The sequence below is a fragment of the Amphiprion ocellaris genome, chromosome 16 (assembly GCF_022539595.1).
Source record: "Amphiprion ocellaris isolate individual 3 ecotype Okinawa chromosome 16, ASM2253959v1, whole genome shotgun sequence".
Classification (NCBI taxonomy): domain Eukaryota; kingdom Metazoa; phylum Chordata; class Actinopteri; family Pomacentridae; genus Amphiprion; species Amphiprion ocellaris.
In genome coordinates, this window is record NC_072781.1 from 33,636,292 (window position 1) to 33,662,911 (window position 26,620).

Consider the following 26,620-nt stretch of genomic DNA (forward strand, 5'->3'; position numbering starts at 1 on the left):
AATGCACACGTTGGTTTGAGGTCATTTTCTGAGGATTAGCTGAGTCTGAGTGTTCCAAAAGTTTATTACTGGACTGAAAGCTAATTTCATGTGTGAAACCGATATAATCCATGTTTAAGAATCATGACACAGACTTTAAAAAACTTTATTGGGCGTGCCATGCACACATTTCATGACAAACAGCATCGGCTGGAATGCAGCAGATAAATCAAGCAAAGCAAACAAAGAGGACAGGTTTTCCATTAGTGACGACTCAGTGAGGATCCTTTAAATATTAAATTCTGGTTTGATTTTCATCACCAGCGTTTACTATAGGGGATAAACAGCTTGTCGATATTGTAGTCAGTAAACCCGAGCAGGCAGCGTTTCTCCAACAACGGTCAGTGCAGCTTCGACTTCTTCAGACTTCTGTCAGATGATTGAGTCGCTTTTAGGCATCAAAAACAAATCAGACTCTCTCACAGGATCAGAGTTAGAATCTAAATCTATTCACACTAAACAGGATTTAATGTGTCGTCTGTAAACTTCACCTGATTATTTCTCCCGCTTTATCCTGGATCTGTTTCTGGAATCAGAGGGCAGAGCTACGAAGCAGGAACACCGAGTTAGCAGGTTAGATGAGGCTAAAGTCAGAGTTTCAATGTCATAAACCAGCTACATCTCCATGGTAACTGATGCTGTACAGCTAGATCGTCATGGTAACTGATGCTGTGGAGCCAGATCTTCATGGTAACTGATGCTGTGGAGCCAGATCACCATGGTAACTGATGCTGTGGAGCCAACCTGCTCCAGACGAGGTTCTGTTCATAATCTGAGATTTTAAACACAAATGTTTTTCTGTCTGGTCCTGATTTGAACACAGATCAGACAACTGATCAGTGTTGGTATTTATCAATCAGAAACATTGATTTCGCCTGGATTTGTTCAGCAACTAAATTGATTTCCTCGTCTCCTTCCTCTGGGACAGTATCAAACAGTTTAAATGAAGAAGTTTAAAGATTCTGAGCTTCAATGTGCAGCTGAGAGTCACTTTATTAACTTACAGCATTAATCTCTGGCAACATTCGCAGCATCAGTCCTGATTTTTACCATTAAAAAAGAATTATTCTTCATGCATCTCCATTAGAACAACCTGTTCCCAAAGAAGGAAACCTGCTGAACAAATAAAGTTTTGCTCTTCATTTCTGACTTTTAGGTTTTGTTGATCCAACTAACTCAAAGAAAGTTTGGATTTATTAATTCAGCTCCGTAGTTCAGCCCTCAGACCTCTAGAACTCAGGCGACCACATATTTACATTTGCATAGACGCTATTTCTTAATCATTAACACTACATGTTAGTGCTGACAAACAGACTATAAACCTATAAATAAGATGTGTAAACTGATAAATATTCCAGCAGTAAACTGAGGCACAAACTCTGGTGGCACCGACAGCAAACATACAAAATAAATCTAAGAATCTTGCAGAAAACTTTTAAATCTGTGAACCGATGCTAACAAAGGCTACAGAACCCCAAACTAAACCTTCAGACCCGACTTCACGTCTAAATGTTCCAACCAGCAGCACTAAATAAAACACAAGGCCAAATAAATAAAAAAAACACAGTAAAAGTCAGTGCAAATGAATGAAGTCAGGAAATACGGATCAAACAAAAAGCATTTGGCAAATGAAGATCTGCTGAGAACGACGATTGGCAACGACCAGGCGGAGAAACGGCAGTTTCAGCTTCTTCTGGGTTCAGTTTCTTCAGTTCCTATAACTAATATTAAACTACATTTGGCAGATGCTACCTCTCATATCTTAATAAAACCAATTAATTCATCTAAATCATCACTTTCCCCACATTCATGTCTGTAAAACTCATTTTCTAAACCTCATGAATCCACATTCTGTTTCCAGGAAAACACTGCAAAGTGAGAAAGGAGAACGAAACACAGAAACTCTGCAGAGATTAGGAAGAGACAGAGAAGCTTTTCAATGTAAATATGAGCTGTTTGCTGTTGAATCTGCAGCGTTTCTGTGTTTGGAAGCTTTTTCTCACTGTGACGAACTCTTAAAAACGCTCTAAAGATGTCGTCAGATTCTGTGTTTAGTTCATTTTTCAAAATAAAGCGATTAGTTTGTGCTACACATTCAGAACTATTCTAATAACAGATTTCTGTCCTTATTTCCAGCTGATCTGATATTATTCATTGATAACGTCAGTACAAAGTGTTATGTCTAAGTTCTCACACTGGTTCTGCTATGATTTAGGAAACAGAAACTCCAACATGAATGGAGATAAGGTTGGACCAGCGCTGACGCTGGTCCAACCTGATCTCCATTCTTGTTGGAGTTTCTGTAAAACATCAGGTTCAGATTCCAGGATGAACCTCGTGTGAATCTAAAAAATAAATCTTATTAACAAATCAAAGAGCTACATTAAAAGTTCCTTTAAATCTCAAGTATAAGAGCAATGTGAACGTCCAGCCAGACTCAAACATCCAAAACCTTCACACTGCTGGAAGCATTTTAGAGAAAACCGACCGATGAGTTCAGGATTAAACGAGAGTTATGTTGGATTTAAGGATGTTTGAGGCGTTTTTAACTGATCTGATCTTTTATTTATGTCTGCTGTCACACAGGCGCCTGTATGGAGGTCATTAACCACTTTCAGAAGTCTTTGTCATGGTGCCCATTGCTAGCTAAACCCCCACAATGCTAACTCTGCCTAAATCTGTTCCATCTGTCACTGTGATATGAGAACTTAGTCCTGGTTGATCCCAGTTTGTCTAAATCATACTAGCTCCGGTTGGAGGTCATTAACCACCTCAGAAGTCTTTGTCATGGTGCCCATTGCTAGCTAAACTCCCACAATGCTCTTGAATTTAGTACAGCAGACATTAGCCCTGCAATGACATCGATGTTTCAGTAAATACACACATGATCTTGCCTTAATATAAGCAATTTGGCTGTAAGAACTCTCACCAAGTTGGTCCCAGTTTGCATTTAACACCTGAGCTCTGGTTGGAGGTTATTAATCTCCTCACAAGTCTTTGTCATGGTGCCCGCTGCTAGCTAAACCTTCATAATGCTCTTGAATTTAGAACGGCAGGCATTAGCCCTGTGATGATGTTGTTTCATTAATGAGACACATGATTTTGGCTAAAAAGACGCAATTTGGATATAAGGACTCAAATCATTATTGAACCCAGTTCATTTTAAACACGTGAGCTCTGGTTGGAGGTCATTAACCTCCACAGAACTGTTTGTCATGGTGCCCCGTTGCTAGCTAAACTCCCAGAACGCTCTTGAATTTCACAACAGTAGAAGTTAGCCCAGTGATGATATTGTTTTGGGAAACAGACACATGACTTTGGCTTAACAGATGGAATCTGTTACCATAAGAAATCTCTCCGAGTCCAGTTGGTCTTTAACATGCAAGCTATGGTTGGAGGTCATTAACCACCATAGAAGTCTTTGTCGTGGTGCCGGTTGCTGCTAAACTCCCACAATGCTCTCTGCTTTAACATGAACTGTGGTCTGAGTGACGCCTCCTCTGGTCTCTACAGCATTAAACAGGAAGAGGCTCCACCTGGTGGAACAACCAGGAACTACAGCTGATCTACATTTACTGACATCATTGAGAGAAAACAGGTTTTCTACATCTGCTGGAGCCTCAGTACATCCTACCGTCTAATACTACATTTACCCTCTTATACTACATTTACCCTCTAATACTACATTTACCCTCTAACACTACATTTACCCTCTAACACTACATTTACCCTCTGACACTACATTTACCCTCTGACACTACATTTACCCTCTGACACTACATTTACCCTCTTATACTACATTTACCCTCTAATACTACATTTACCCTCTGACACTACATTTACCCTCTGACACTACATTTACCCTCTTATACTACATTTACCCTCTAATACTACATTTACCCTCTGACACTACATTTAGCCTCTGACACTACATTTACCCTCTAACACTACATTTACCCTCTGATACTACATTTACCCTCTAATACTACATTTACCCTCTGACACTACATTTACCCTCTGACACTACATTTAGCCTCTGACACTACATTTACCCTCTAATACTACATTTACCCACTGACACTACATTTAGCCTCTGACACTACATTTACCCTCTAACACTACATTTACCCTCTGACACTACATTTACCCTCTGACACTACATTTACCCTCTTATACTACATTTACCCTCTTATACTACATTTACCCTCTGACACTACATTTACCCTCTGACACTACTTTTACCCTCTTATACTACATTTACCCTCTAATACTACATTTACCCTCTGACACTACATTTAGCCTCTGACACTACCTTTACCCTCCAACACTACATTTACCCTCCGATACTACATTTACCCTCTAATACTACATTTACCCTCTGACACTACATTTAGCCTCTGACACTACATTTAGCCTCTGACACTACATTTACCCTCTAATACTACATTTACCCTCTAATACTACATTTACCCTCTAATACTACATTTACCCTCTAATGCTACATTTAGACAGTATTCTACTGGAGCTTTCCCACAAGGTTCCAGCTACAGAACATTGAGGAACCAACTGGAGGCAGAAGTTCAGTTGTTCTTTCTTCAAACGTCGTAGAGATATTTAGTTGTCAAGCAGATAACCTGGATTTAAAGACTTTAAAGTAGCCGAAGTGCGTATTATGAGGAAAATGGCACCAGATTGGGACTCGGTATGAGCAGATGCTAAATATCAAATGACTCAGATGACTCTTGACCTTGTCGCCGTCTCTCCTGAGTTTTTACTACCAGTAATATTAGATGCAGCTCTGTTACTGCTGCATCCCATAATACTGGTATTGTAGATCTTACAAGTGGCTGATTTTCAGTTTAAATGAGATCAATAATGGTGATGCAGCTTTAAACTCTCTGTTTATGACTCGTGTGTGACAGCAGATATTAATAAAGGATCTGGTTTAAGTATTTAACTTACATCTGATATGATTTTCTATGACATGATATTGTGTCATTTTATATCTGTTTTAATCAATGAGTTCCGTGTTCATTTTATTCAACTTGCCTGCACTGTATTTAAACAAACTTTATTTCATGTTTTGCCTTGTCATTTTTGTCAATTTTTTTTTGTCACAACTTTTTTGTCTAATTTTCTGCCTGTTCTGTTGTCTTTTGTGTCACATTTTTGTAACAATTTTTCTCATGTTTTTGTCAATTTGTTTCTCGTTTTTGTCGTTTTGTTTCCTTTATGTCTCATTTGTGTCATTTATGTAATTTTTTATCTTGTTTTTGTCGCTTTGTAACTTTGTCTAATTTCTGTTGCTTTTGTTTTGTTTCGTGTCATTTGTCTCATTTTTTGTTTTACGTCTCATTTTTGTAATATTTTGTCTTGTTTTTGTTGTTTTGTCTGACTTTTGTTGTCTGTCTCATGCTTTCGTCATTTTGTAATTTCTTTTATCTAATTTTTAGTCTGTTTTGTTTCATGTTGTTTGTCCCATTTTTTGTCGCTTTGTAATTTGTTTAATTTTTTTCTTTTGTTTTGTTTTGTGTCATTTGTCTAATTTTTAAATTTTGCTTCTCGCTGTTGTCATTTTGTGCCTCATTTTTGTAATATTTTGTCGTTTTTGTTGTTGTCTTTTTTGTCTGACTTGTTGTTTGTCTTATGTTTTTGTCATTTTGTGTTTCCTTTTTGTCTCGCTTGTGTTTTCTGTCTTACTTTTGTCATTTTGTGTTTCGCCTTATTCGTTGTTTTGTGTGTCATTTTTGTTGTTCTGTTTTGTTTTAGCTGTTTTAATCAATCAGTTCTGTGTTTATTTTATTCACGTTGCCTGCGATGAACAGAAATAATTAAACTTTATTCTATGTTTTATCTTATTTCACTTTCAACTTATCTATAAACCACTTTGAACAGCGTCTGTATTTGATGAGATGCTCAGAATAAACTTTCTGATTGGATGTGGACATCCTGAATAAATAAACTCCAGTCTTTCTCCACCTTTAACTCAAACTAATCCATCAGTGTTTCCTCTAAACGCCTCCTCTGACCAACACCTTCTGCTCCAACTCGTCCATCCTTCATCTCTGAAGCTACGATGGCTGAGATTCAGGTTCACAGGAGTCGCTGTGGATCTGCTCCGTCTCCTGCTGGACCTCCTCCTGACCCTCCTCTTCCTCCTCCTGAACCTCCTCTTCCTCCTCCTCTTCCTGCTGCTGTGTCGGCTCCTCTGATTGGCTCTCTGCCTCCTTCACGGGTCCCTTGTCATCTCCGATCTCTTTCCCATCTGAAGAGAAGAACAACGATGAGCAGATATAACAGCAGGAAAAGGCAGAAGAGATGATTGTTTGTTGGAGTTAAAATCAGAGATGAAGAAAATTAGCAGCATTCCACAGATCAGGTTTAACAAACATGCCGACAACTAAACCTCCAGATGATCATTTAAAGTGAAAAACAAACATTTTATCATCAGAATCAACGGTAAAGACTTTAGTTACTGAGGAAAAACTAAAATTGCCCTTCAAGAAGATGATGTTCTGTCTCCTGTGATAATTAATATTAATATTCATTTCAGCTCTAAGTTGGATTCACAGAAAGATATCATAGGTCCAAGAACATCTGATCCCTGTCCAGACTAAACCAGGGGTGTCCAACATGAGGCCCGTGGGCCAAAAGCGGTCCTCCAGAGGGTCAGATCCGGTCCTCAAAGTGTAAAAATTCCAGAGAAGACATTAACTGCAGATTGTAAATTAGTAAAACTATAAATTTAAAATCATTTCTAGACCATGACAAGTTGTTTGGATCGTAAAGTAAAATACTAGATTGCTCATTGTTCTTTTGTCATTTTGTGTCTCATTTTGTCGTGTTTTTGTTGTTTTTTTGTCTTTTTTTGTGGTTTTGATTAGAGGTCGACCAATACATCGGCCGGCCGATGTTTTGGGCCGATATATGGACTTTTTCGGCCGATATTTACAAATAAAAAGCCGATTTGTGATCAGGTACCCGTACGGGCAGCTGCCCCGACCGCTTTTCCCTTAGAAGGACCCCCGGCACTAAGAGAGCGGAGCATGAGCGGAGCGAGTGAGCCAGGCAACAACAAGCCTCGCTCCACACCTGCTTATTTTGTAAAAACAACAGATAAAAGATTTGTTTCTTGGTAAGAGAGAAAATGCAATGTTGATTTAGCCTTTAAAAGTCTTTACTGTGTGATCATCAAACTGTAAAAGTTAGCCGTTTAAGTTTTAGCGTCAGCCTCAGGCATACAAGCAAGTGACAAAGTGAAAGTAAATCTGTGGATGCACTGTGTGTTTGTGGTGCGCACCTATGCCCAGAGCGAGGCTGCTGCACGTCCCTCATCTGCACACCCAGCGTCCGTATGTTTATATTATCTAATTATACTAGCAGCCCCCCCCCCCGGTTGATTTTAATCAGTGCAGGTTTAGAAAATGTTTTGCTTTTTAAAAATAATTTAAATATTTCTTTATAAACCATTCAGAAGATGGTGTGAATATTTTGTGCACTCAGTGAAGAACAGATTTGTGTCAAACAGGTCAGATTGTTGTTGTTGGCTTGTTTGTTCTGTTTAAATCTATGAAGATCAATTATTAGTAAATCAGTTGTCAATAAGTGAAAACTCTTTCCCAGGAGCTTCAGTGATGATCAGAAGGTGAGTTAAGGTGAATTAAAAGTCTTTGTGAGCCGGTTTGACCCACATCTGGTTCAGCTTCATGATTAGAGCTTGCAATCTGTGTTGTACGGTGTTATTGATTGACCGATTGATCGTCAGGAGGCGATGGGGTTGATCAGAATCAGCTGGAATCAGGGGACAGAGCAGAGAGAGAGGGAGGGAACCTGGACTTGGCAGAGGTCGGTTCTGAGGGTTCTTTGGACTCTGCTGGATCCTGAAACTGGAGAAACTGTGGACCAGATTCCACGGAGCCGGAGCTTTGGCTAGAGAAGACCACACCGTTAAAACCCACCGGTGGAAACGAGCATTTAGCGGAAACTCGACACGCTGAATTTATGCTGCTCCTGTTTGTTAAACCTCTGAACTCCAAAACATGCAGCAGGTCTGAATTAAAAAGATTTAAAAAGAAAAAAGAACAAATATCACCAAAATCACACATTTATCAAATGGAATAACAGAATTAAAGATATTGCACTGGAGAAAATAACCAAAACTGAGCTTTAAATTGGGATTTTTCATTAAAAATTTGCAAAATATAAACCAGAATCTGTGAAAAACAAAGAATTTTGGACTCTTTAAACTGAGAAACCACGACTGAAGAGCTGCCAGTAAATCATCATACAATAAAAACTCAGGGACTTTTCAGCTGAACTGCAGGATGAGTTTTTATACAAACAGAATATAAAATAAATAATAGAGAAGTAAATAAATGCAGCATGGCTCAGAAACAGTGAACAGAGCAGAAGTTGTTGGAGATTCATTCAGAATGGTGAAACATCTACAGATGATGAGCAGAGTAGAGAGGAAATATGAAGACAGAAAAACATCTACAGTGGGAGGAGATAAAACCACCACAAAGAGACACAAAATGACATGAATAAGAACAGAACAACAGAGGCAACAAAAACGGCGCAAAAACGAGACGCAAAATGACAAAAACGAGATGGAAAATGGCAAAAATGAGACGGAAAATGGCAAAAACGAGACGGAAATTGGCAAAAATGAGATGTTTAATGGCAAAAATGACACACAAAATGACAAAAACTAGACACAAAATGATAAAAACTAGACATAAAATGGCAAAAACGAGACAGAAAATGATAAAAATGAGACAAAATTACTAAAACAAGATGCTTAATGGCAAAAAAGACGTAAAATGACAAAAACAAAATGGAAAATGGCAAAAACTAAACACAAAATGGTAAAAAGGAGATGCTTAATGGCAAAAACGAGATGGAAAATGGCAAAAACGAGACAAAATGGTAAAAAGGAGATGCTTAATGGCAAAAACGAGACGGAAAATGGTAAAAAGGAGATGCTTAATGGTAAAAACGAGACAAAATGGTAAAAAGGAGTCGTAAAATGGCAAAAACAAGACAGAAAACGGTAAAAAGGAGATGCTTAATGGCAAAAACGAGATGGAAAATGGTAAAAAGGAGACACAAAATGGTAAAAAGGAGATGCTTAATGGCAAAAACGAGACGAAAAATGGCAAAAACGAGACACAAAATGGTAAAAAGGAGATAATGGCAAAAACGAGACGGAAAATGGCAAAAACGAGACACAAAATGGTAAAAAAGGAGATGCTTAATGGCAAAAACGAGATGGAAAATGGCAAAAACGAGACACAAAATAGTAAAAAGGAGAGGCTTAATGGCAAAAACGAGACGGAAAATGGCAAAAACGAGATGTAAAATGGCAAAAACGAGACGAAAAATGGCAAAAACGAGATGTAAAATGGCAAAAACGAGATGTAAAATGGCAAAAACGAGACGAAAAATGGCAAAAACGAGATGTAAAATGGCAAAAACGAGACGAAAAATGGCAAAAACAAGATGTAAAATGGCAAAAACGAGATGTAAAATGGCAAAAACGAGACGTAAAATGGCACAAACGAGACGTAAAATGGCAAAAACGAGACGTAAAATGGCAAAAACGAGATGTAAAATGGCAAAAATGAGACGAAAAATGGCAAAAACAAGACTTAAAATGGCAAAAATGAGTCGTAAAATGGCAAAAATGAGATGTAAAATGGCAAAATCTAGACACAAAATGAGACAAAATGACAAAAACAAGACAGAAAATAGTGAAAGATCTTCTACAGATAATGCTGAAACATCTTCCTACGGGTGATGACCAGATGTTTCTAGAAGCTTTAAAGTTAAATATCTACAGTCAATGGAGCCTCCAGTTCTTCCAGTGTTGGTAACATCTGTGGACTCTTGGAAACATGTTGGTTCCAATTTTTGTTAAATAAATAATCAAAGAAATGTAACTTTTCCTATTATTTATTCTGGTTTCCACCATTCTAACAACTGCACAGAAGACATTTCTTCATTCTCTCTCCTTCTCCGTGTTGTTCTGTCTCGTTCAGAGCTGCAGGACTTTAGATCTTTACTGTCTTTTTGTATCTTGTAGTTGATATTTAGAGTCTTGTGGACATTCTGTGTGTTGCTTGTTGTTTTCTGCATTTCTTTCAGGTCATTTTGTGTCTTTTTGTTGTGTTGTTGCATCATTTAGTTGTTTTTTTGCATCTGTATGTGGTAGTTTAACAGAGAAATTAAAGTTTTTGTGATTTCTGTCAGTATAATTGTGTCATCCTGAGTTCTCTCTCCTTCAGGACTTTAGACAGAAAAATGAATCATGGTGAGTTAAAATGTGATGGGAGTTTTAAAAAATGTCCAGAAACTGCTGGCTGGAGTTCAGAGGGTTAAACTTTAGTGACGTCTGGTCTCTCTAACTACTACAGAAGGATTAAAGTCACTACAGCTGACAGGAATCAAACACAGCATCAGGAGGAGGGAGGTTAGGAGGCCGAGTCAGTAACAAAGAGAAAACAGTGAGTTCATGGATGCTGAGCCTCTAAAGGTGAACTTTATTCTTCTTCTGTTTGGTCTCGTGTGTTGCTTTCACACATGTATTTGTTCATTAGATTTCCTCTGTGTTTGGTGTGTGCGTTTCTGTACCTCCAGAGGGGGGCGTACTCTCCTCCGTGTCCATCCCAGATCGAGGTGACGGTCCTGGGGAGCGGGATTCGGCCCTCAGCCTCCTCTCATAGCTGAATTCTGGAAGTCTGGGGGCCTGAGGGCGAGTCTTTCTGGCCGGATTCATGAAGTAGCAATAAGCACAACGAAAGGCTGGAGGGGAGGAGAGACAGCAGAGGATGACATGGGAGAGGAGGCTGCATCGTTTTAGAGGTATCACACAGCTACTCGATGTAAATCACTCCAGGTAATTATTAAAATAGTTTAGTTTAGCAGAGCTTTAAATAAGCATCAGCATCATTATCTCTGAAACAGAAGCAAGACACAAAATGACAAAAATGAGACGCTTAATGGCAAAAAGGAGACACAAAATGACAAAAACTAGACACAAAATGACAAAAACGAGACACAAAATCATAAAAACTAGAAACAAAATGATAAAAACTAGACACAAAATGATAAAAACTAGACACAAAATGACAAAAACTAGAAACAAAATGACAAAAACTAGACACAAAATGATAAAAACGAGACACAAAATGGTAAAAACGAGACAAAATGACAAAAACTAGACACAAAATTATAAAAACTAGACACAAAATGATAAAAACTAGACACAAAATGATAAAAACGAGACACAAAATGATAAAAACGAGACACAAAATGACAAAAACTAGACACAAAATGATAAAAACTAGACACAAAATGACAAAAACTAGACAAAATGACAAAAACTAGACACAAAATGATAAAAACTAGACACAAAATGATAAAAACTAGACACAAAATGACAAAAACTAGACACAAAATGATAAAAACTAGACACAAAATGACAAAAACTAGAAACAAAATGATAAAAACTAGACACAAAATGACAAAAACTAGAAACAAAATGATAAAAACTAGACACAAAATGATAAAACAGAGGAGAAAGTTGTTGCCGATACATTCAGCATGGTGAAACATCTTTCCACAGATGATGAACAGAGTAGAGAGTAAACATGGAAAGAAAAGCATCTACAGTAGGAGGAGATCGTAGAAGCTTCTACCATTACCAGGACATGGATGACTGAGAATCTCCACAAGAAACAACAGAAACAGACAGAAAACAACAAAGCCAAGGCAAAAAATGAGACACAAAACAAGAATCGAGACAAAGAAATAATAGAAAAGAGACAATAATGTACACGGAACCTGTCCAAGTTGACTCAAAACTTCCATAAAATGATTCAAAATTTGTCTGGAGAGGAAAAATGGAGATACTCTTTTTGAAAATAACTCAGTCAAAATCTGTAAAAAAGTTACGCAAATGACCCAAAATGCTACAAAGCATCAGCATCATTTTTCTGGATTGTTCAGCTCAACATGATCTCAAGAACCTGAATGTGTCCCGTTGGAACAGAAATTTATTGTGGATTCTGAACATTTGGAGACCGAAGTTTTACAATCTCACAACCTGCACAGTTCACTGCAACATGTTCTTTCTGAACTCTGTAAAACCTAAAACCTTTGAAAGGAGGTTTTAATTTAAAAAAATCAGAAATTTATAAAGACACCACTGACCATTCAACAGACTGAATGACAGAAAGAACCACCGGACTTCCAACGTGCCTACAGTCCTTGAACGTATCATGAGTGATTTTTATCAGGAAATTAATTAAATCTGTTTGATCTTCTTAATCTCCCCAAAAAAGCACAGATGGCTTAAAAAGGAATGTTATTTGTTTATGTATTCATATAGGTTGTTTTTTTTAAATCACCAAAATGACACCGTTTATCAGCCAGAAACTGAAAGAAACAGAAGGAATCACCAGATTTTTCTAACTTCCAGCGTCTTTACTCATCTGTAATGTGGCATTTGGTCAGGAAATAATCGAAATCTAAGCTGAAGATGGTGATTATTGAATTTAAATCACTTTATTCTAAGGCATTTAAAAAGAAAACCTTTTGCTTCAACCAGATTCTGTAAAAAACTAAAAATTCTGTCCTCCTCTGTGCAGCTGTCAAGACCTGACTCAGCTGGAACCAACAGTGATGACAAATCTGGGACTTTTCACCAAATTAAAACCAGAAATAATTAAATATCTTCAGTATGTGGACCTTCCATCTGTTCCAGTGTTGGTGAAACTTGTGGAAACTTCTTGGTTTCAGGTTTTTCACATTTTTGTAAGATTAAAAATGAAATAAATTGAACTTTGTGATCTTACCGAGATATTCAAACTCTTCTTTCAGCGCCATGCCGTTATGAGAAAAACACTGCTGGCAGATCAGAGCATATCTGGAGGAAACAAGAACCAACAGGAGGATGAGGACAGAAACACACCATTTGTAGAGCGACATATAACGATATATAATGACATATAACGTATATATAACATATGTATAACGTATGTATAGTGATATATAATGTGTATATACAACGTATGTATAGTGATATATAACATATATATAACATATGTATAGTAATATATAACATATATATAACGTATGTATAGTGATATATAACATATATATAACATATGTATAGTAATATATAACATATATATAACGTATGTATAGTGATATATAACATATATATAATGATATATAACATGTATATAACGTATGCGTAATGACATAACGTATATCTAATGTATACGATGTTCAGTAAACTGCAGGAGGAAATTAAAGTTCAGACCCATAAACTAACAACAAGTTATTCTGATGTTTGATGATCAGTTTCATTACATCACAGAATACTACAAACTGTAAAATTTCTTCTACTGCATTAACGGTATTAACTACAGGCAGTACAGAAAGTACAAATAATACAGGTAGTACAGGTAGTAGAAGCAGTAGAGGTAGTCCATGGCTGTTCACCTGTTCTGTGGTCCGTCCCCCACCAGGTACTCGATGACTCTGTCCACAGCTCCTCTGTCTTTGGGGAGGATGGGTCTGGCTAGCGGAGGACCTGGAAGATGTAGACCTGCAGGAAGTTCGCATGTAGGAGTGAATACAGACAGTAAAGACCCACTACTCCTCTGGGATGTACATGTAGAGGTTTGAGGTTTTACTGCAGTTTACTGCCTCAGTACAACAAACACTGGGACCAGTGGTGCATAGAAAAACATAAACCACCAGAACCAGAGCATTTAAAGATTAAATTTCAGCTTGAACCTCAGACTGTTTTCAGGTGCCATTAAAGGAGAGTACAGGAGGTCCTCGGTTTACGACGTCATCGACCTACAGCGTTTCGTCATTATGTGGAACTAGCTGGTGAGCAGAGCGGATGAATACGTCGTCACATGGCGCTATCAGACGGCTTTGTTTCTCTGGTTGGACGCCACCTTGGATTGTGCTACATTCACTAACTTTTTGTCCTTCATTATGGCTCCCAGCGTAAGTCAGACTCTTCTGATGCTGGAAGAAAAGGAAAGCCGTCTCCATGGAAGTGAAATTAGATAGAACAAAACGCTGGGAACAGGAAGAAACACCGACCAACATGGGTCAAGTTGCCTGGTCTAAGTTGTAAAAACAGTGCAACATATTCTGTTATCTTTTTGTAAAATGATTCATCCATGCATGAAAACGTTGGTATTCATGACTTTTATGATCGATATCTTGATGCACGGAATGGCCTTGTTACATTTTTGCCTTTAGTTCTGACTTACAGCGAAAATCGACTTACATCAGTCTGTAGGAATGAAACTCTGACGTAAGTCCAGGACCTCCTGCACAATTCTTTCTTAATAATTGTCTTATTCGATAATTGCAGCGGTGTCAATCAACAGAAACTGACCACAGCGGACATTTTCCTTTTGCAAATGAGAAAGGAACTCCTGGTTGATTCTTGTTTGTCTGAAGGCCTCTCAGCACTGTGTGATTTTAACAATCCTACAAGTTCACAGCTTGCTCCACTGTACGGCATGAATCTAAGAATCTTTGGGCATGATGTGAAGTTTGCTCTGTGCAGATTGCACGATGAAAACGCAGCTGAATCTCAGCCTCGTGAATGTGCAAGAATAAAACATCATCAGCCTGCACTGTCCATCCATGAAAAATAAACAACAGGAGCATAAACATTATTTAACAACATAAACTAAGTGCTGTGGCCACTATTTACAGCTGTGTGTGTGTGTTTGTTAGCCACTAATGCTAGGTTAGTAACCTGGGAGCCGCTATATCCTTCCATGCTTCGTCCTTTTTTGTCCGGTTGTGGTCTGAGCTGGAGGACACGTCTAAAAGGCTTCTGCTGCTACAACTCTACTAGTCTGTCTTCTCTGTTTAAATCCCACATCCTTGTTTTGATGCGTTTTGTCTCCATAAATCATCTATCTGGGTTTATTGATCAGTACGTCATTTCATCCTGCATTTCTATTGGTTGGTTAGTTGTTGTAGGTCCAGCAGCATCACACTGTGAAATGATCACCCAGAATTTCTGACAGTCAGAATTTTATGGCAGCTTGTCTTTGGTCTCCATGACAACGGCTCTCCTCGAACCTGTCTCACTGTGTGACATAAGACCACTGATTTAGAGCCAAGACCAAAGATATCACCATAATTCTCTCACCGTTGGTATCTTTGGTCTGGAACGGCCGAAAATCGCACAATGTGTAGAGGCCTTTAAACAGCGGAGCTCTGGTTGGAGGTCATTAACCTCCTTAGAAGTCTTTGTCATGGTGCCCGTTGCTAGCTAAACTCTCACAGTGCTCTCCTGACCACCTTAGTAAGATCCACAAATGTCCTTCAGAATTAATAAAGTTATATTGTATTTAAAGAACCAGTTTGAAAGTATAAAATCAGGTTTTCTCTTAATCTTCTTAAGCAGGACAGATTTTAATACATTTTGGAGGTTTATTATCAGGAAAATGGAATCAGATTAGGACTCAGTATCTGCAGATATTAACTTGACCTAGACGTTCCTACAAACATTCCTATGCCAGATAACAGTCCCAGGCGTTCCTACCCACCTACACCAGGTATGGGGGAGCAGGGCGTCCTGGGTGCTGCCCCCTGCAGGACGGAGGCCGACAGAGCGGATCTCTCCGGCGGTCCTCCTGGAGCTGAGAGAGGAACAGGTTCTGTTGGAAGAGCAACACCAGATAAAGACACAAACTGACGTCTGACAGAAACGAGTCAAAGACAGCCGGAGCGGTTCTTTATTTCAGCTGCCTTCGACTCAGAGCTTCGCCCGAGAAAACTTGGATTTACTGAAAATCTTCACCGATAGATGTGGATTATTCCATCTAAAATCATCAGAGACTTCTGCTTCACCAACTCTAAGCTATTTGAAATTTTTATATCATAAATTCTGGATATTTAAAATCATATCTGTGAAATTTTAGATTCTTTTATCAAATTCTTGCACTCAAAAACTGCCCGTAGATCCTCTTTTAGCACGTTTAAGTCTGTTTGAACAACAATATCTCAGAAACTATCAAAGAAAAACCCTGAACATTTCATTCTTATTACTCATCATGTCATTGATTCAGAATATTATCTTAATATAATCTACAATATTGGACAAGTAGATCAAATAATCTCTGATTCTGAGTTGAAAAATGAAAAAAACTGAAGCTGTCATGAAAAGTTCCATATTTGAGCTCATTAACAAAAAGAAATTATAACGCAGAAGTCATTTAATGATATTTCTGAGCCATGTTTAGCTGCATGTCACAATAATACAAAACTCCTAGAATACTCTTTATTATGAAATACTTGTTGAACCACCAAGTTGAAGCAGAAAAACTGAATTATTATTTGATTACCTTGCTCAATAAAACAGATCCTGGATTGACGTCATGATGAGGAATAACAGAGAAAATGTCAGGTTTTTATCTTTAATACTGACTGAGATATTGTTGTTCAGAGAGAAAAAATCTGCTGAAAGTAGGTCAAAAGGCATTTTTAAAAAACCTTTAATCTCAGATAACTCGATATATCAACCTAGAATTTCCCAGAAATCTTGACAAATATCCAAAGTTTATGTTCTATTAATTTCAGGCAAATCAGAGATATTCAAAGAGCAGAAAATGTACCATAAATTGATGATTTGAGATGGAGTATTGGCTGTCTGATATTCCTCACAGTGTTCTGAGTTTACCTGTCTATCTACAGGTGAGGTGTCTCTGCTTCTTACCCACAGGTGTCCCTCCTGGGCCCATCATCGGTCGGGCTCCAGGTGGTGGCGTCATTCCCATCGTGGCCGGCGTTTCGATCGGCATCGGCCTCATCGGGACTCCCCTCTGTCGAAGTTCTGCAGAGAGGAAATAAATTCTGACTGGAATCTGTTTCGTTGTTGTTTCAGAGGCAGAATATGACGTGGTTTTATTATTTAACAGGAGAGTTTCTGTGATTCTGGTCTGAACGCGATCAAACATCTCTTCATTCTGCCGACGTCTCACCTTGTCCTGGTCTGGGAGTCATCTGAGATCGCACCGGAGTCGACTCCAGCTCCTACAACACAACAAACCATGTAAGTATCAAACAAAACAAAGATGCAGTAAAAGACAAGAAACGCTCTCAGAGAGCTCAGTCCTCCTCCAAGGCTGCTCAGTCGTTGTATCGTTTCTGACGGATGAAATCTTTAAAAATTTGTGGCAGAAATCACGGCATTATTTAATATAGATGTACCCACAAACAACGTGACGTTGCACTGAGAACAGGCGTGTTCTGCATGTGTACGTTACGTACGGATATCAAATCACGTGACCTAAATATGTAGCGGGTGGCAGGAATTGATGGGACTCAGAAACACCCCCACAATTTAATCAGTTGTTCCTTGGATCATTTCTGATGGATAAGTCCTGATAAGTCCTCAGTGGTGGATTTGTAGTAGGATCACAATCATGTGATCAAGTAGTATTCACTTGTTGTCATGGTTACGGTGATGCCGTGCTGCTATCTCACAATGATACAGAAATCTTTAATAAATCTCCACATTTGACCAAAATTATAAGAAATTGGTCCAGAAGTTGCTCCAAAAATCCTCCTTGACTGTTCACAATCTGTCGACAATGAGTTAAACATCTAGGATGGCTTAGAAGGGTTCCAAAAAATGAATAAAAACAATAAAAGCATGTCCAAAATGACTCATATTTGACCTCATAAAATAAGTGTCTTCTACAAATGTTGTCAAAATTTGTCAAAAATGAACCGAAATATGTGCAAAATGACTAGAAATTACTCAAATTAGTAAAGAACTTGCTCAGAAAATCCTCCTTAACTGTTCAAAACCTGTCCAACATGAGTTAATAGTCTAGGATGGATGAGAAGGGTTAAAAAATGACAAAAAATAGGTCCAAATTGACTCTAAAATGTCTTCAAACTGCTACAATTTTCTTTAAAAAGTAGAAATATTTCACTGTTACAGTTTTATAAACATTCGTGGTCCTCAGCGGTGGATTTCTAGTAGGATCACAATCATGTGATCATGTAGTGTTCACTTGTTGTCATGGTTACAGTGACACCATGCCGCTATCTGGCAATGATACAAAAATCTTTAACAAATCCATGGATCCAGGCTATTAGCTGCATCACTGCCAAAATCTAATCACTTGGTCCTTGTGTCATTTCTGACCTTCCCTGAAAACTTCATCCAAATCTGTTAGTCTGTTTTAGAGCAATGTTGCTTACAGACAGACAGGCAGACAGACAGCGATCATCACATAAGTCCACCACGTTCCTTGTCGGAGTAATAACACTGAAGAAACAGATTAGATAAATGAACAGCAGCACTCACAGCTTTCTTCTTGGCTTCAGGATCGAAGCGTTCCAGGATGAGTTTGGCGTTTTTGTATGTCTCTGTTTCCATCACCTCCTCCAGCTGGAAACACAAAACTTCAGTTAGAACATGCAGATTTTTTTTAATTCTCTGACAAAAACACAAACACTCACTATGAATCAACAACGACAAAGGAAATCTACCTGAAATATGAACACCAGGAAGATGAAAAGATAAACTACGAACAGGATGAAGATTGTTTGAAGCTTTTCTAAATGAAGCACCAGCGACTAGAAATATGACAAAATGACTACAAGAGGAGGAAGAATCGCCAAAGCTCCTACAACCCATAATATCAACACTCTCTGTGTATGAATAAATCACTGTGAAGGATTAGAAACTCACAATCTTCTTTTTGGCAACCTTCAGGTCTTCCAGTTTATCATCTAGAAAAAAGTACAAAGAAGCAAAAATAACTTCAGTCAATTCATCTGCATTCAGTTTCATCCATTCCTGCTCTAAATGTCTAATATATCAAACAGGCGTGTATTTAAAATAACACTAAGCCAATTAATTTGTATTTTATTTTTGTACTTCATTCATTTTTAGACTTTTTTCTGACGTTATGATAAAATTAACTCTCTGAATCCCAAACATCATGAACAACCTGAAATTTCTGAAGAAAAATAAATTCAGTTTCATCAACATTCAGCCTCAGTTTATCATTTCCACATTACAACTTCCAGATCACAGTGTCAACAAAGGAACACAACATTTAGTCATCTGGAGCTGAACCATAGAGGATTAACTGGAGGATCAAAACGACAAAAAAAGAAAAAACAACAACAAAAACAAGACAATATATTACAAAAATGAGACAAAACGAGAAAAAAGGTACAAATGAGAAACAAGGTACAAAGCCACAAAAAATGATACAAACGACACAAAACAAATCAAAAGAAAAAAGGTACAAAGCGACAAAAAATTAGACAAACGACACGAAACAAAACAAAAGACACAAAAAATTAGACAAAAAAGATACAAAGCGACAAAAAAATAGACAAACAACAGACAAGACAAAAAACGACAAAAACAAGACACAAAACAATGAATAAAGCAAAACACAAAATGACAAAAATATGACAAAAGACAAGTGAGACAAAAAGGAAACACAAAACGATAAAAACGAGAAGCAAAAAAATCAAAAACACAAGACAAAAAATTACACAAACAAGACCAAAAATGACAAAAGCGAGAAACAAAACGATAAAATTGAGACACAAAATTTAACAAAAAAAAATGTAACAAACAACAGGGAAAAAACACACAAATAATTAGACAGAAAAGTTACAAAGCGAAAAAAAATGGACAAAAACGTGCAAAAAATTATACCAATGATGTAAACTAGACAAAAAATGACAAAAACGAGAAACAAAATGACAAAAAAAGAGACAAACGACACGAAACAAAACAAAAAAGAGACAAAAAATTAGACAAAAAGTTAGAAAGCGACAAAAAAATGGACAAACGACACGAAACAAAACAAAAAAGAGACAAAAAAGTTAGAAGGCGATAAAAAATGGACAAACAAAAAAATGAGATAAAAAAACTACATAGAAACACAAAAATAAGACAAAAGTGACAAAAGCGAGAAGCAAAACTGCCAAAAAAAACACAAATCGACAAAAACAAGACACAAAACAACAAATAAAGCAAAACACAAAATGAAAAAAATACGGCAATAAACACAAGCGAGACAAAAAGGAAACACAAAACGACAAAACCGTGAAGCAAAATGATAAAAACATGAGAAACGACAAGTCACAAAAAAACACCAAAAAAACAACAAAAACGACAAAATATTACAAAAATGAGACACAAAACGACAAAAGAACAATGAACAATCTAGTATTTTACTTTATGATCAAAATAACTTGTCATGGTCTAGAAATGATTATAAATTTATAGTTTTACTAATTTACAATCTGCAGTTAATGTCTTCTCTGGAATTTTTACACTTTGAGGACCGGATTGGACCCTCTGGAGGACCACTTTTGCCCCCAGGCCGCATGTTGGACACCGCTGGTTTAAATAATAAAAGTCTATACGATGTGGAATCACTGTTTTTAAAAATGTTGAACAACATAATTTCAGGTTTTCTTCAACTTTGGTAAAACAATGAAAGAAACTGACAAAACAATGATGCTTGAAATGTAATTTTTAAAACTCTAATAATCAACAAACATGTAAAGTTTTAGCTGAACTTACTGTTTCTCTCGGTGCGTTTGGAAAAGAGGAAAATCAACAACTTCCTGATGAGCCAAACGCTGCAGAAGAGACAGAAAGATCCTCCGTTATTAGAGTCAGAGTCAAACGAACATCAGCACCTGTTTTTACTCGTAAAACTGCACCAGATTAAAATGGATTAAACATGTATCGTGTACGGAGGTGGCCACTCACAGGACGGGGTAGATGAAGAAAGGCAGGGCCATGGCGATCCTCTGCAGCCACTCTTCAGGCAGGTAAAGGCAGTAGACGACCAGAGACGTCAGCAGGTAGAGAACAGATGAGTAGAGAAGCAGCCGGCCGACCCACAGCTGCAGACACAAACACATCGGTGAGGAAAGTCCAGCTATGTCGCTGCACGTCTTCAGGATTTACTGCTTTTACCTTCTGCAGACGCTGGTTTTTGGCTCTGAACTCCTCCAGCTCTTTGATTTCCTGCAGAGGAAAGACGGACGTTAAACCTCTGAACCACCAGCAGGTCTGAGTGGAACATTAAAATCACCACAAGGAAACAATTTAGGAGCCAAAAACAAGGAACAAACTGAAAAAACATTTACTATACTGTAAGAATTCACCAAAATTTGTTTCTTCTACACGTCTCATTTACAGATTCATCAAAAATAAAGCATTTGTTTGAACCAGATTCTGTGAAAAATTAAAAATTCTGCATTTTTCAGTGCAACTGTGGAGCTAATATTGACTCAGCTACGACCAACAGTCAGGTGGCACAAATTCACAGAGTTTTCAGCTGAACTGCAGGCAGTGTTTAGAGTATAACACTAATTAAACATCTAAACTGGTAAACATCCATAGAATGTAGAGAAAATATAACATGGTCCAGTGTTGATAACAGCAGTTTTTTTTTCAGTTTTTGTAAAATAAATAATCAAATAAATTCAACTTTTGTTTTTCCTTTTCTCTGGTTTCCATCATTCTGAGTCCTACTGATAGAAGACATTTCTGATTCTCTCTCCTTCCTCATGCTGTTCTGGTTCTACAAAGGGCTTCAGATCGCAGAGAAAAATGAACCACAGTGAAGACAAATGTCTCCAAGAGTTTGGAGGGTTAGTGCAGTTTCATGGGTTACAATGTGGCAGAAGATGTAGTTTTTATAAGTCACATAATAAACCAAATCTTAAAAATGAAAAAAAAAATATGGTCAGAATCTGGTAAACAGCACAAAAAAATCTTATCTTATTCTCATCTTTATTTACTTCATGAGCTTCATGCTGGTACATCACATTACAGCTTCAACAAGAAAAGCCCTCAGAGAGAGCAGTCCTCCTCCAAGGCTGCTCAGTCATTGGATCGTTTCCAACGGATGAAATCTTTAATAAAAAATGACCTTGAGCTGATCACAGGCGTGTGTTATGCATGTGTATGTTATGTACGATACCAAATCACGTGACATAAATATGTAGCGGGTGGCAGGAATTGATGGGACTCAGAAACACCCCCACAATTTAATCAGTTGTTCCTTGGATCATTTCTGATGGATAAGTCCTGATAAGTCCTCAGTGGTGGGTTTGTAGTAGGATCACAATCATGTGATCATGTAGTGTTCACTTGTTGTCATGGTTACAGTGACGCCGTGCCGCTATCTGGCAATGATACAAAAATCTTTAACAAATCCATGGATCCAGACTATAAGCTGCATCACTGGCAAAATCTAATGACTTGGTCCTTGTGTCATTTCTGACCTTCCCTGAAAACTTCATCCAAATCTGTTGGTCTGCTTTAGAGTAATGTTGCTGACAGACAGACAGACAGATGGACAGACACCGATCATCACAAAAGTCCACTGCGTTCCTTGGCGGAGTAATAAACCAATTGGTTTTCTCATAAAGCAGCATTATAAACTTGGGATTCCTGCTTTATTTCTATGGTCTCATATTTCAGATTCTTATTATGGGCTTGAGGTCATTAGTTTTCCATGTATGACTCCATAAAGCTGTAAAATACGTCATCAGTACCTTGTCCAGGTTCTCCAGCTGCTCCACTGTCGTCGGCTTCGTCTGGATCGAGGATAAAAATCAGAAAATCACCGTCAGAGCAGCAAACAGACTCACAGTGAACACTCAAAGTCTGTTCCTGTAAATCCATGTTTATTAGTGTTTTATCAGGTTTCAGCTCTCAGTTCACTGAATATCTGAGCCACACGTGGAGAAAGTAAATCTGACGTTTCCCTTTGACTTCTCCACTACGTCTAAAAATAGGAGGTGAATCTAGTCTGAGTTCAGTGTGTTCATAACCAGAGTGTCTCATGGGACAAAACGTTTAAATTCACTGTTCAGGGCTAAAATTAAAAATACACACAGAAATAAGTCACTTCAGCTCTTTTAAAGATATTCAGGTAAAGACTGTTTATTTAAATTCCTGCTGCATCTCTATTTATACATGAAAACACTTGAATTCAACGTGAAGTCAATCAGAATTTAAGATTTTGAGTATTTTTTCTAGAAAATGGCTCGCCAGGTAAAGGATCTGATGCCCCTATAGTTTGAGTTAAAGCTTTCATTCTGAAAAGTCAGTTCCAGGATATGCAACAATCTGTGGAGTCAGCACCAACAAAAAAGCCTTTTATCTCTTTAATAAAAACCCACATTAGTCCTGTATTACTATAATAGAGTGCTGTTGATTTTATCTTGCCAACAGTTTTTATTTTAGATTTTTAATTCCTGTATTTGGACACATTGTGCTTAAAGTAGGGCTGAAACTAAAGATCATTTTCTGTTGTTTGGTCAATAAAACATCAGAAAATGGTGACAAATGTCCTGTTTTGTCCAAAGACACTTAATTTATTGTCCTAGTTGAAGAAAGAAACTCAAAGATATTCACATTTAAGATGCTGAAATGACAATTTAGACTGTTTTAGTTTTAAAAATGACCCAAACCGATTATCAAAATATCTTGCTGATTATTTTACAGTTGACAGCTAACTGATCAATCATTGCGACTCAAAAGACACAAAAATAACAGAAACAAGACACAAAAGACAGAAACAAGACAGAAAATTACAAAAGCAAGAAACAAAAATGACAGAAATGAGACACAAAAACAACAGAAATGAGACACAAAGACAAAAACAAGAGAGAAAATGACAGAAACGAGACAAAAAAATGACAAAAACGAGACAGAAAATGACAAATGAGACAGAAAATGACAAAAACAAGACAGAAAGTGACAAAAATGAAACAGAAAACAACAAAAACAAGACACAAAAACGACAGAAACAAGGCACAAAAGACAAAAACGAAACAGAAAAGACAAAAATGAGACAAAAGAAACAAGACAGAAAATGACAAAAACGAAACACAATAAACAGAAACAAGACAGAAAATGACAAAAACGAAACACAATAAACAGAAACAAGACACAAAAGACAGAAACAAGACAGAAAATGACAAAAACAAGACAGAAAACGACAAATACGAGACAGAAAACGACAAATACGAGACAGAAAACACAAAAATGAGACAAAAGACAGAAACAAGACAGAAAACGACAAAAATGAGACAGAAAACAACTAAAACGAGACACGGTTTAAACACCCCATAGCTTCTTCTTTCTAAATTGAATTCCCTCACCCTCCATCTGGATATCAGGCCTCCCATGTCTGTCGGTTTCTGTCGTCTCCTCTTCGATGTCTTTGGTTCACTGTGGAGCACAAAGTTTCCTGTCAACACGTTTCAGAAAAGAAAACACAATCCTTCCTCTGACCGACGTTAAACCCACATACTATCACACAACGACAGCGGTTGTTGTTGAGGATTTACTGCAGTAATCTGCTCCTGGGGCTCCTTATAGAAGTTAGAAAACACAACGTATGGAGCTGAACACACACAGATCTGCAGTGGAGGAGTTTCACTGGAGCTCAAATACAACAACACACTCTTTGTATCATTTCTCTCATCTCACAGAATCGTTCTGCAGAAACTCTTTCACAACATCAGCCAGTTATTTTACTACACAACTTCCAGTGAGATTCCTGCTGTCATTAAAGTAGTTAGAACAGGGGTGTCCAACATGCGGCCCACGGGAAAAAAGTGGTCCTCCAGAGGGTCCAATCCGGCCCTCAATGTGTAAAAACTCCAGAGAAGACATTAACTGCAGATTGTAAATTAGTAAAACTATAAATTAAAAATAATTTCTAGACCATGACAAATTGTTTTGATCAGAAAGTAAAATACTAGATTGTTTATTGTTCGTTTGTTTTTTTGACTCATTTTTGTTATATTTTGTCTTGTTTTTGTCATTTTGCATTTTTGTTGTCTGACTTGTCAATTATCTTATGTTTCTGTCACTTTGTTTCTTGTTTTTGTCATTTTTTGTCTCGTTTGTGTCATTTGTGTAATTTATTTTGGCCGTTTCTGTCCATTGTTTTTTGCTTTGTAACTTTTTTGTCTAATTATTTGTCTCTTTTTTTGTTTTGTTTCGTGTTGTTTGTCAAATTTTTTGTCAATGTGTCTTGATTTTATTGTTTTGTTTTTCACTTTTGTCGTTTGTTTTTATGTATCGCTTGTGTTGTTTGTCTATTTCTTGTCGTTTTGTTTCTCGCTTTCGTCATTTCTGGTCTCATTTGTGTCATTTGTGTATTTTTTGTCTTATTTTTTGTCATTTGAATCTAATTTTTGTAATATTTTGTCTTGTTTTGTTGCTTTTTGTCGTTTTGTGTTTGCTTGTCTCATTTGTGCTTTTTGTCTTGTTTTTGTCATTTTGTGTTTCGCTTTATTCGTCATTTTGCTTCTCGCTTTTGTCATTTTGTCTCATTTTTGTCATTTGTCCCATTTTTTGTCGCTTTGTAACCTTTTTGGTCTAATTTTCGGTCTCCTTTTGTTTTGTTTCATGTTGTTTGTCTTGTTTTTGTCGTTTTGTGTCTCATTTTTGTAACATTTTGTCTTGTTTTTGTTGTTTTCTTGTCTTTTTGTCTGACTTCTGTCATTTGTCTCATGTTTTTGTCATTTTGTGTTTTTTGTCTCACTTGTGTTGTTTGTATATTTTTTGGCGTTGTGTTTCTCACTTTTGTCATTTTTGGTCTCGTTTATGTGATTTGTGTAATTTTTTTGTCTCATTTTTGTAGTTTGTTCATATTTTTGTCACTTTTTAACTTTTTTGTCTCATTTTTTGTCGCTTTGTTTCTCGCTTTTGTCGTTTTGTGTTTCAGTTTTGTAATATATTGTAATTTTTTTTGTCTGACAGAACACTGATGTCAACACTGTGAAACAAGTCAGAAAGGTTTTCCATTTGAGTCTGCTGATAATCAGAGGTATAAAAAGACAAAATCACTCACTGTGAAATAATCTCCACTGTTTTCTGACTAAATGTTGAATGTTTTAACTGCCTCTCATTGATTTGCATGAAGTTTGTGCCCGTTGTCCATTATTTTCTCAGCAGATAGTGAACTAGTTGGGGTTAAAGTCCCACCAGACACAGTTTACTGGCTTCTCATTCAGCCCTGACCGTTAAAACTTATAATTTAATTCATACTGAGCATCATCATATCTCATAAAACCAACAGTGTTATCATATTCAGAGTCAATGCTAATGTTAGCTGCTCCATGGAAACACTGAGTCCTTTCACTCTTCTGTTGCTGCAGTAATAATGTCACATATTAATGAAACGGAGGCTGTTGGTGAGCTGAGTTTTATCTTTATGGAACGCTTTGGTTTTAAATTAAACTAAGAGTTAACTGATGCTAACAGCTACAACAACAACAACAACCAGCAGCAGAAGCTAGCATCACCGCGGTCACTTTAAACCGCTTTATTCGCTGTTTTCGGGTTAAAAACCGAATAAAAACTCACATGAGTCGCTGTTCTGTCGCTCCTGTCGCCGCTCATCCACTCAGGTTTGCGCAGAAACGAGCAAACTGCGGACTTTGGCTGCTAACAGCCTCAACTGACATCTCAACTGACAGTTTGGCGCTGCGTGGGGACGTAACA

General features: G+C 37.4%; 1 protein-coding gene across 4 annotated transcripts; it reads right to left on the reverse strand.

Annotated features, from left to right (window-relative positions):
• Positions 1-129: 129 nt before the first annotated feature.
• On the reverse strand, positions 130-26,620 carry lnpk (lunapark, ER junction formation factor). Of its 4 annotated transcripts, none has more exons than XM_023290258.3 (16): positions 26,483-26,620; positions 24,265-24,334; positions 22,651-22,692; positions 21,062-21,112; positions 20,852-20,988; positions 20,660-20,718; positions 18,797-18,837; positions 18,410-18,493; positions 17,073-17,124; positions 16,808-16,924; positions 15,639-15,731; positions 13,549-13,654; positions 12,897-12,967; positions 10,672-10,842; positions 7,870-7,968; positions 130-6,304 (listed from the first exon to the last, which is right to left on the reverse strand). In XM_023290258.3, exons 2-16 carry the CDS (start codon positions 24,289-24,291, stop codon positions 6,111-6,113), a joined length of 1,344 nt encoding a protein of 447 aa, XP_023146026.2. In that variant the 5' UTR covers positions 24,292-24,334; positions 26,483-26,620; the 3' UTR covers positions 130-6,110. The 4 variants fall into 4 exon arrangements, with proteins under 4 accessions (XP_023146026.2, XP_023146025.2, XP_023146029.2 ...); XM_023290257.3 differs by having other exon boundaries at positions 15,639-15,749; XM_023290261.3 differs by lacking the exon at positions 7,870-7,968.

What these genes read in the sequence shown, in the direction of transcription:
- lnpk (XM_023290257.3), bottom strand. Translation starts at nt 24,291, where the DNA reads ATGGGAGGCCTGATATCCAGATGGAGG. An exon ending in CAAACGCACCGAGAGAAACA is followed by an intron (nt 18,838 to 20,659) that starts GTAAGTTCAGCT and finishes ACTTTTTTCTAG; the next exon opens with ATGATAAACTGGAAGACCTG. An exon ending in GAGTACGCCCCCCTCTGGAG is followed by an intron (nt 7,969 to 10,671) that starts GTACAGAAACGC and finishes GGTCTTCTCTAG; the next exon opens with CCAAAGCTCCGGCTCCGTGG.